Source organism: Nicotiana attenuata, chromosome 1, assembly GCF_001879085.1.
Source record: "Nicotiana attenuata strain UT chromosome 1, NIATTr2, whole genome shotgun sequence".
In the NCBI taxonomy this organism is placed as follows: Eukaryota; Viridiplantae; Streptophyta; class Magnoliopsida; order Solanales; family Solanaceae; genus Nicotiana; species Nicotiana attenuata.
The window spans coordinates 52,458,630-52,470,524 of NC_031989.1; the positions used below are offsets into that span (position 1 = coordinate 52,458,630).

At 34.9% G+C, this 11,895-nt stretch overlaps 2 protein-coding genes across 2 annotated transcripts; one reads left to right on the forward strand and one right to left on the reverse strand.

Moving 5' to 3' along the window:
• On the reverse strand, positions 2,783-6,146 carry LOC109226698 (glycerol-3-phosphate acyltransferase 5-like). The gene is made up of 3 exons (XM_019391533.1): positions 5,458-6,146; positions 3,823-4,503; positions 2,783-3,198 (listed from the first exon to the last, which is right to left on the reverse strand). The coding sequence occupies exons 1-3, from the start codon at positions 6,004-6,006 to the stop codon at positions 2,941-2,943; spliced, it is 1,488 nt and encodes a 495-aa protein (XP_019247078.1). The 5' UTR covers positions 6,007-6,146; the 3' UTR covers positions 2,783-2,940.
• LOC109236023 lies at positions 10,295-11,504 on the forward strand. Its single transcript, XM_019402258.1, has 2 exons — positions 10,295-10,651; positions 11,496-11,504. Exons 1-2 carry the CDS (start codon positions 10,295-10,297, stop codon positions 11,502-11,504), a joined length of 366 nt encoding a protein of 121 aa, XP_019257803.1.

Below are 11,895 nucleotides of genomic sequence, written 5' to 3' on the forward strand. Positions count from 1 at the left end.
ATATAAACGTAGTTGAACAAATAGAGAAAAGCTATGGCTCAATTATATAAAAACATAACAAGAATTTATCCTACAAAAGGTTCTATCAAAACTCTAGATAACAAATTAGCTATTCATAATAGTATGTAAAACTACAATACTAAAAGTCATAACCAACAATGAAAAAAATAGGAAGAGGAAGGAAAAAACTCGTAGAAGAATTCCCCGCCTTGCTCCCAATGTGTTCTTGCCTCCAAGGGTGTTGTCTAACCCTAAAGTAGTGTATCTCCGCCTCCTTAGGTCTAATTTTTGTCCAAAATATGTCCCCCTCTTGTTCTTGGCCGGCCTCCTTTGTTTAATATAGGGTTTAGGACTTAAAATCCCATGTTTTACACTTTAGTCCCTGAAATTTTCGCTTCCTGCCGCGGTTTTACCGCGGTCGCGGTGGAACCGCGGCCAAACATGCCCTCTGATTCTTCAGTTGTCCGCGACCATCTTCTACCTCGGTTCTGCCGCGGTCGCGGGAAAACCGCGGTTTTTCACCCTGTTCTGTTTGGAATTTGGAAAAACGTAAAACATGAAAGTTGTAGCCCTTTGAGTTAGCTTTCCAACCATATATTGTGGAGCCCAAATATAGTTCTGAGCAAAAAGTTATGTCTATTTTACTAGACAGTGCGCAATATGCCTCCTCAAATCTTCGTTTTGTTGTTTTATCATCCGTTGATCCCTGAATAAGATCCCGGCTTACTTCCTTGGGCTTTTGCTCAGACTTCAAAGCTCCAAATCACTTGAATTCATTGCATAACATCTATATATCTCGGAATCACTCCTAAGGCATAAAACACACCGTTAGTGCAAAACACTAGCGATTAAAGCGCAAACTCAATTAAAGTGCAGTAAATTAGAGTGTAATAAGCGACTAAAATACGTAATTATAGCCTATCATCAATTTCCTTAGAAAAATCAATCTAATTCAGGATGCAACTTGTCAATACTGCCACCAAGAGGATGAAACTATAAGACACTTATTTCTTAATTGCATAAATGCTAGAGCATACTGGCAGGAATTGGGCATCTTGCATATTATTAATCAGATAATGAATAGCACCAACACACAAATCTGGCTGCATGATCTCATAACCTGTCACGGTCTACAACTTCCTTATCATATGAACCCACGCACGTACTTACACTAAGCCTGTGGAATATATGGCTAGCTCGCAATAAAAATGTTTATAAGTTTACTACAGATAAAGCTTCAGTCAAATATACAACTCAGCAAGCAGCTGAATTTTCCTATCTAGCAGCTAAATATCACAAATATGTTAAAAGAAAACAACCAAGTCTGAAGTGGAATCCTCCAAAAGAAAATTTTTATAAGTTAAAAACAGATGGAGCACACACAGCAACAACTGCTGGCATTGGTGGAATATTCGAAATTCAAAAGTAGAACAGATATTGGGTTTTACAGCTGCTGTCCCCAGGGATACATCTACTTCAGCAGAATTGCATGCATTGATACATGGTCTTAGGCAAGCATCTGATTATAATTTATTACCATTGGAGGTGGAGGTGGATGCGAAAGAAATCGTCACAATGCTTCAATCTGATAATATCTCATTTGCTAATATATTAATTGACTGCAGGTACTGCCTGGACCGGTTAGGTAAGCCAGTAGTTCAACATGCGTATAGAAAACAAAATAGGGTTGCGGATCACCTAGCTAAGGCAGGCAATAGTTTGGGACACAACTTAGTACCACATATTTTTGATCCGTTTTTGCTCGGAAAGTTTTTCAAGAAGACAAGAATGGAATGTTAGCACAAACTACAAGACAAGGGAATGTTTTGAATGATATCAACGCTGCTTCAATCAATTCTGATGCTTTTCCAACTAGATGCAATATAAATGTAGTAGATAATAGTAGTAGTATGGAACTGTGTAACAGTAGTATATTACCTAGCAGTAGTATGTTATCTTGTAATATGATGCAGTTTATGCATCAACTCTCTGTACGCACCACTTAAAAGTAATATATGCTTATCTTTTTAACAAAAAAAAAAACGTACTAAAACAACTGAAAATTTGTGTTAAATAGTATTTTTTTTTTTATCGAGGATCAGTCTGACTAAATAGAGAAAATCTGATTTGGAACTGAAATGTATTAAATTTAAAAGTCAAGACTTTTTTTATTGATCGAAACCCTAATTATGGTCTTTTTCAATTCTTTATCTTGTCCGCTAGTCTGCTTCTTCCAAAAGTAACGAATATTCAATTTTTTTTTTTTTTACAAATACAAAGAGAACTCTATTCTCCTTCATTGAAGCAAGTTCAGAGTTCAAATTGCAGGTTAGTCATCCTTTTTGTTTCTCAATGTAGAAAACTTTATTCTTTTAAACTCCAGTTACTTGTGCTTGTAAGTAGCATATAATAGATTGTGTGTGCGCGCGCGGTAATTTTTTTTAATTTTTATATAATTTTACCTGTTTATAAATATTTACTGTAATTATATTATTTTATAAAATATTTAAAATTAAATAACCATGGGACTTATACCTCGCTGAGACATATGTAAAACGCCTCGACTTACGCCCACGCCTTCTAAAATACTGTTTTGAAATTATATGTCAACAACAACAATTTTGTGTTGAATAGTATTTTTTTTTTATTATCGAGAATCAGTCAGAATTAAAAGAGAAATCAGATTTGGACAGTTGATAAAAAATACAGTAAATAAGAGAAAAAATCTAGTTCTCCCGAAATAGTATAAATAGAAAAAGAAAAATGAACTTTTCTTAATCACTGAATAGCTCTAACAATTTATTTAATGAAACAAGATGTAATACAAAGAATGCTATCTCAGGTTTTTTTCTTTCTATGTAACTTATACAATGATAGGATAAAAACAAATACATTATGTGAAACGTATCTCTAAAAAAACTTCATAATCATTTACTTGTTTCAGTGAATAAAAGGATTGAAAGTGCCCACCACTTGCTTAAACGTGTTAATTAAACTTCTAACCCCATTTGTCCCATAACTTTGTGACACTAATCCATCATTTCCAGCAAGAACCCTATATTTGTCTTTTCTTGTAAAGTTTGTACACTCAAACCCTAATGTGCAAGCCAAGATCCTCTGAACATAATTTGCAACATCATGTGGACTTTTCCCAGATGAACACGTGGCTTCAACTGGTAGTTGATTCAAGAATGTTACCTGTAGAAAAAATTTAAATGAAGAAGATAAATAAAATTAAGCTAGTGTTCGGATATAGATTTGATTGAAATTCTAAAAAGAGTTTTTGATGTTATGTTGGAAAATAATTTTTGAAAATTGAAATTGTGTTTAGACATACATTTTATCTGAAAAAGTTAGATATTTTATTAGTGGAAGAATTTTTTTTAGAAAACTGATCATATATATACCATAAACATAACGTTTTAAATTTTGAAAAAAAGTAGCAAAAATCAATGGTCAAACGGGAGTTAACTAAGTCCTGAAACATAACGCTTTCCAAAAACAATGTATATTTGCTTCCTTTCCTATGTAAGATTAACTATGGAAATGAATATCAAAATAGCTTTACTGGATATGAGCTTGTTAAATTTCATTTCTACACTAAGTAAAGAATGAAAAAATTACGTTTAGAAAACAAGAAATATTTCTAGTTTTCAAGTTCAGAATTTTGAGAAGATGGGGAGAGTTTTTGAAGAAGACAAGATTGGAAAGTTAGAGTAAAAATAATTCATATTGAAGAAAAACCAACTTAAGACACAATTTTTCATTTAAAAAGTATTTTATTCATTGTTTAAATTTAAACAAAATTGTAACATTACGTACCTCATACACTGGCCTAGGGTTCATGAAGAAGAAAATTGGGTCCATTGCTTTCCATCCCCTAGCCGTTGTTGCATGAAAAAACCCTACTTTATAATTCATAGCCACTGGTACAATCCGATCGGTTAATTCTGCAAAAAGTGCACTAAACCTTAATAAAAATGGTTCCCTACATGTTGTTCCTTCGGGACAAACGACCAAATCTCCTTTCTCAAGTTGTCGTTTGATTTTTTGTGCGTCCACTTCTCGAATTCTTGTCAATCGGACGGTCGGTATTGGCGATAAAATCTCCGATAATCGGGAGATCGAGTACGTGACAGCTGGAATTTTACGTTTCAGGACAGTGGATAGAACCACCGGATCCAGTAGGGTTCGGTGCGTGCACACAAAGAGCACGCCCGAGTTAGTGGTGGAGGCTGGTGGTGGTGGTTTGCCCTTGACGATGACTTTACCACCGAATAATGGAGCTAGATATGGTACGAGGGATAATGGAAGCATTAACCCTACTATAATACGTATTGTTGCTATTATTATACCAAATGGAAGCCATAAAAGGATTAAAAGAGATGTAGATGGTGTTGGACGTTTGACTAAACGACCATCATGGAAAATTACTGGTAATGGCTTGATCATAAGTTGGTGATCTTGATTTTTGCTGCTCATAAATGGTGGATTTAATTGTTCCTGCAGTTTGAATTGACATTTGTAACAATATTATATTTCAAGAATCTCATGTCAATGTCATAAAAAAAACAATCTATATACATCTAGTTCTTTCTTGTATTATTATATGTGACAAAATCTCATCAAATATCTCTTTCATTTTCAGTGGTCCCAAAGTTAGATTTCAAACAAATAACAAAAATTAATTATATATAAGGATTTTAGTTATATACTGACAATAGTACTGCTAAAATACATTGCGGAATTGATTGTTTTTGCAGTTTCAATTGACATTTGTGACAAAATTTTATTTCAAGAATCTCATGTCAATGTTATAATAAAAAATAAAAAATAAAAAATCTATACATCTAGTTCTTTCTTGTATGATTATGTGACGAAATCTCATCAAATAGCTCTTTCTTTTTCAGTGGTCACAAAGTTAGAATTCAAACAAATAACAAAAGCTAAATAGAAGGATTTAAGTTATAAATACTAACAACAATATACTATTAAAAAGAACTTTAAATTTTGAATAAATGTTTTTCAAAGAATATAGGTATCTTAATCTATCTAGTACCTTCTTGTACAATTATATACAAGAAATCTCATCAAATAGCTCTTTCAATTTCAGTAATCACAAAGTTAGAATTCAAACAAATAACAAAAGCTAAATAGAAGGACTTAAATTATAAATACTGACAATAATACTATTAGAAAAAACTTTTAGTTTTGAACAAATATTTTTCAAAGAATTTAGGTACCTTGCAAAGAGAAACAAATCTATCTAGTTCCTTCTTATACAATTATATACCGTAATTTCATCAAATAGCTCTTTCATATTGATCCATATATAGTTAGAATTCAAGCAAACGACATAAGTTAAAAAGAAAGATTTACATTATATATACTGACAGTGTAAAAAACGTTATTTTACGTACGTTGCATAGAAAGTGTAAAAAACATTATTTTACGTACCTTGCATAGAGAAAGAAATGAAGAACCAAGTTGAGATCTTCCAAGGCCTAAGCTAGGTTGTTCACCACCAAATAATTCATCAACTTTTTCTTTAATCAAGTCAAAATCATCTTTAATAAATCCAGTAGCTAAACCAGATTTATTAACAACTAATTCACTCCCAATAACATAATCAGCTTTCAAATGCTCTTTCACAAATCTCTCCACCATAATTCTTGGAATTTTTGTCACCACAATTCTCTTATCAAAAGAGCTAAAAATACTCCAAGAATCTATATTAATATCATCAAAATAAAACTTAGGTAAAACAGCTCTAGCCACAGCTTCAATTTCAGATATTTTTACACCTGCAGTAGCTACAAATATCATCAACTTTAACCCTTTATTTCTTTTCCCACAAATTTCAAGAACCCTAATTACTGGCCAAAACATAAGTAAAATAGCAAATCTTATAAGACCAGAAGCTTCAAATGCAACTAACATGAAATAACTAAAGGGATCTGGATCTTTTAAGAGAATCCCTTCAAACTCAGAAATAATTGACTCCATTTTTGGTGTTTTTTTTTACAGATAGTTTTTGTTATAATTTCAAAAGATAATTGAAGGGTTTTAAGGAGAATAAGGTTTGTAAGATGAAGGTAGATTTGACTGTGTTCTAAGGAAAGAATTGGATTGTTTATCTGTTTACAACTACCGACTTAATTATGGTCGTGTAATTATATAATATTCTTGAGTTGAGTCTGATTTGCATGTTTCCTTGCGGTGGATATATCTTCATGAAATAATGCAATATCAACTTACGAAAATATGCCAAATAAATCTCAACTTACCAACCTCTAGCCATTAGTCATAGACTTACCAAACTAGCCACCAAAAATTAAAAAACCAAATAATAGGGTTCTTTCTCTCAAAGAATCACATGCAAAAATCACCTTCCATATTTTAAAGCGTGATTAGCAACATTAGATACAAGACGGAAAGGAAATTTCATGAACGAGGTAGCAAATAAGGTGATAAAATACAAAAATCTATACAATATTCAAAAAATCTAAACAAAAAAGGAACTTTTTCAATGGGTATAGTTGAAATCCATTGAAAATATATAGATAAGTCAATATACAAAATTTGAGGAAGATTGGAGGCGATTTGGACTAGTTTTGTATCAAAATTCATAATTAAATCGAGTTCAAAAAAGTCTTCTGCGACACATGTATCAAACATGTATCACGCATGTATCTCACACACAGGTATACATGGATATACATGTGATATACAATTGATACAAATATGATACATATGTGATACAAAAATGATACACAGTGTGATACACATATCACTTTTTTGTCATGTTCAGCTTTTACTTCGAATTTTCAATTCAAACCACCTCAAAACTTCACCAAATCATCCCAAAACTGAGATTCAAGCTCCTTAAGTTGTGCCTAATCTATTCTAATAACACCCACTCAAAACAAAGCAAAAATTTGATATTTTTTTGCTACAAATAGCTAATTGGCTAATTTGGCTAATATTAGTAATATTTTATCAATTAGCCAATTTTTGTAATGAGCTACTTATAAATGAACATAGCTGGTAATTTCCCTAAAGAATATTCACCATGTGGACGTGCAAATTGCTTGGTTACTTAACTCAATCAACTTAGTGGGCGTTTGGAGATAGGAATTGTAAATTTCAAAAAAAAAAAAATATTTAAAGTGAAAATGATATTTGCAATTTAGAGTTGTGTTTGAACATGAATGTAATTTTGGGTTGTTTTTAAAGTTTTGTGAGTGATCTGAGTGAAAATTTTGGAAAATAGGTTTTTAGAATTTTTCAAATTTTCAAAAAATTCTAAAATACATCTTCAAGCAAAAATTGAAAATTTTATGGTCAACTACTGATTTAAAAAAAAAAATAAAAAGATTCCTAAGTCCAAACGAGCTCTTATTCTACTTTTATATTTTCCTACCATTTAAAAAGATTTTGAGTTATATATATTAATTATATTTAAGTGGAAAACATTTACATGATCAGTATAGCTTAAGAGCTCATTTAGCCATGAAATTTTTTTTCACTTTTTTCGATTTTTTTTTTTACTTTTTCTCAAAATTAGTGTTTGGCCATAAAATTTTCAATTTTCACTTGAAGATGAATTTTGAAATTTTTCGAAAATTTGAAAAACTCCACAAAGCTATTTTTCAAAATTTTCACTCAAATCACTAACAAAAATTCAAAAACAACCCAAAAAAATTTTCACTCAGATCGCGGGTACGGGTCGGGATCTACGCTGTGGTGTTGATGATAGGTGATAATATGTAAATTAGACTATAATTAGGACCTAAAGAACCACATTTTTGTATAGCTTTTACGGTAAAGAGTGATAACAAAATGCTCTGATTAGTGCTTTTCATGCTTTGCAGGCTATATCCAATAAAAGAAGTCTGTGGAGTAATTTTGGGATCAATTACGGAGAAAAGGAGGCCAATCATACAATATCCACAAAGTGCACCAAGCGAAGGGACAAAACCAGATCTGAAGGCCACTCTGGCCGCTGTCCGAGCGTAACCGCGGTAGGACCGCGGCAGAACATTGCTGCAGATTCCGAAGGCCACTCTGGCCGCGGTAATGGCGTAACCGCATTTTTGTATAGCTTTTACGGTAAAGAGTGATAACAAAATGCTCTGATTAGTACTTTTCATGCTTTGCAGGCTATATCCAATAAAAGAAGTCTGTGGAGTACTTTTGGAATCACTTATGGAGAAAAGGAGGAAATCATACAATATCCACAAAGTGCACCAAGCGAATGGACAAAACCAGATCTGAAGGCCACTCTGGCCGCTGTCCGAGCGTAACCGCGGTAGGACCGCGGCAGAACATTGCTGCAGATTCCGAAGGCCACTCTGGCCGCGGTCCTGGCGTAACCGCAGTAGGACCGCGGCAGGACGCGTAAACTTCAGGGACCAAAGTGCAAAACATGGGATTTTAAGCCCTAAACCCTATGTTAAACGAAGGAAGCCGGCCAAGAAAAGGGGAGGACGCCACTTTGGAGCAAAAATACACACTAGAAACATTGAGGAGCAAGAACAACTCGGAATTCTTCATCTTTTTCTATACTTTCAATTAATCAAAACTTATGAAATTGTTTGATTACATCATGAGTGGCTAAACACCCATTGATCTGGGGTTGTAAGTTAGCCATGAATATTGTTGTTTGATATTAGCTTGACCTTGATTATAATTCACCAATACATGGTTGTTTCTTCAATTCTGTGTTTAATTGCTTAATTGTCTGGCCAACAGTTAGGTTCTATTTACTATCTATGCTATGCTTGGGAAAGCCATGTTTAGATTAGAGAAGAATTGAAGAGAGCATGATCTTAACCCTTAGGGGGAGCGGATTTGTGGTTAGGATAGGAATATACCTAGTCACCGTGCTTAATTAAATATCGTAATCTTAATGCGTTCTTAATAGATTGATTTTATAGGTATATAGGCGTTAATCTATTGAGAATAGGTGAGTAGTACTTCGGGAGAAGGCTACGAGGGCATTTATCGATTAATTAGCAATCATGGGTGAATTATATGAAAGGGAGAGTTAATTAGGACACAATACGAATGGCGAATCNAGTTGTTAGCCGTTGTGTGGGCCTTTGAAAAATTCCGGGCATACTTGGTGGGAACGAAAGTCATAGTTCATACGGACCATGCAGCAATCAGGTATTTGTTTACAAAAAAGAATCCAAAGCTCGTTTGATGCGATGGGTTTTGTTGCTGTAAGAATTTGATGTTGAAATACGAGATCGAAAGGGGACAGAGAACCAAGTAGCTGATCATCTATCACGGTTGGAAAATCATGATCACGTGGAGGAGGGTGGCCAAATTAAAGAAGTGTTCCCTGATGAGCAACTTTTTGCTATAACCCAAGACTCTCCCCCATGGTATGCAGACTATGTGAATTATCTTGTGAGTGGAGTGCTCCCTCCCGAAATCCAATCTGAATCTAGAAAGCAGTTGTTACATGATGTGAACTTCTATTACTGGGATGAGCCCTATTTGTTCAAGCAATGTGCTGATCAGTTGATGAGGAGATGCATTCCTGAAAAAGAGGTAGAATTAGTGTTGTATGATTGTCACGCATCACCTTATGGGGACCATCATGGAGGAGATAGAACAGCTGCAAAGGTGTTACAATTCGGTCTCTTTTGGCCAACCTTATTCAAGGATGCGTATGCATTCGTTAAGAAGTGTGACCAATGTCAGAGAACGGGAACAATCACAAAGAAGCATGAGATGCCTTTGAATAATATTCTAGAAGTTGAGCTTTTTGATGTGTGGGGGATAGATTTTATGGGGCCATTTCCACCATCCAGAGGAAACAAATACATTTTGCTAGCCGTTGACTACGTGTCAAAATGGGTGGAGGCAATTGCTTTCCCAACAAATGATGCCATGGTGGTAGCTGCTTTTGTGAAAAAGAACATATTCTCGAGATTTAGGACTCCACGGGCCTTAATCAGTGATGAAGGGACTCATTTTTGCAATCGATTGTTGAATAACCTTCTTGCTAAATATGGAGTTCGCCACAAGGTTGCTACAGCATATCATCCGCAGACAAGTGGGCAAGCTGAGGTGTCAAACCGAGAAATCAAGCAAATATTAGAGAAGACGGTAAGTGTGAATAGGAAGGATTGGGCTGCAAAGTTGGATGATGCCGTGGGCGTATAGGATTGCATATAAAACACCAATTGGAGCATCCCCTTACAAGCTGGTTTATGGGAAGGCCTGCCACTTGCCCGTTGAGCTCGAACATAAAGCATATTGGGCCATTAAGAAGCTGAACATGGACCTTGAAGCCGCAGGTGAGAAAAGATTTATGCAGTTGAATGAGTTAGACGAGTTCAGGTTGCACTCTTATGAAAATGCCAAGCTATATAAAGAAAAGACCAAACTATGGCATGACAAGCATATCAAGCCACGTCACTTTGAGCCTGGCCAACAGGTATCGTTATTCAATTCTAGACTGCGACTGTTCCCTGGGAAGCTAAAGTCGAGATGGTCAGGTCCTTTTGAGGTGGTGAGAGTCACCCCTTATGGTGCAATCGAGCTACGAGCTTTAAATGGTGAGAGGACATTCTTGGTGAATGGTCATAGAGTCAAGCATTACTGGGGAGGAATGATTGATCGTGAAAAGACAAAGGTTGTACTCGAGCGAGACTCTGCGTCGTGCCGCGACATTAAATCAGGCGCTGGTTGGGAGGCAACCCAACATGTATATCTTTTAGTTATTGATATTTTTTTTTTAGTGTCAAGTTTTGTGTTGTTTTTATTTTGCAGAGTAGGGGAAGTCTGAGTACCCAAGGATGAAGCTGAGGAGCATGTTTGAGCTTAAGTGTGGGGTCGTCCCGTCCCTTAATATTGGGGATCATGACCGAGCTAGGCCCGAGAGGGTCTCAGGGAGTATTTCTCACCCTTGTTTTAATATCTTTCTCTGTGATCATGCATCGAGGACTATGCATAATATAAGTGTGGGGTGGGGAAACTACTTTCTGAAGTGGAATTGTATAAAACTATTTTTTTTAGTTTTTTCTTTTAGAACTCGTAGTAGAAATAGTCTAGGTAAAAAAAAATGAAAATTGAAAAAAATGTGAAAAAGTTCAGACTTTTTCCGACGATGGATCTTTTGGACAATTTTCTTGAGGGATAAAAGTCCGATTTAAAAACATCAAAAAGATTTTTGTTTTCTTTTATATTTTTTTTTATTTTCTATTTTTTTTAGAATAGCTAGGTAGTATTCCTTGGTTTTTCTTTAGGCACCGGTTCTTTTCCAAGGATGTAGCTCGAACCGAGCATTTTAATTTCTTTTTAGGAGTAGTTTAGGAAGAAACTGAGTCGTTCTGAGATACTCATTGACATGATTGATTCTGGCACATTAGGCTATGACATACATTCTGTTTTCCCGTGTACTTGGTTTGGATTGTGAAGCCTAAGTAAAGTAAATAGCCTATTTTGTGACGCCTTTTCTCAGTTTTTTTTACTTGTAGGCTGCATAGTGCAATATTGCTTAAATTTCTCAATTATGTGTGCTTGTTTGACTTGAGAGTTGAACAGAACCGTCTTGATTGAGTCATGTGCAACGTGTGTGTGAGGATTTGTGATTTTCTGTGCTATCCTGTATAGTCTAGAACTTGCCCCGTGTGTTAACTGAAGCGAAATTGTAAGTTGTGCTAATCTAGGAGATAATGTAGGCATTTTCTTGCTTGATCATGAATGTGCTTGTCACATAAAAATAAAATTTTCCGTTGCTAGCCCCTTTGAGCCTATAGACCTTTCTTTGGCACCCACATTACAAGCCATACCCTTATTTTGTTCTTAATTTGATATTGATTGAACCTGTACCTCCTAAGGCACTTAGTCGCTACAAGAAGTAAGGCTAGAGATTGG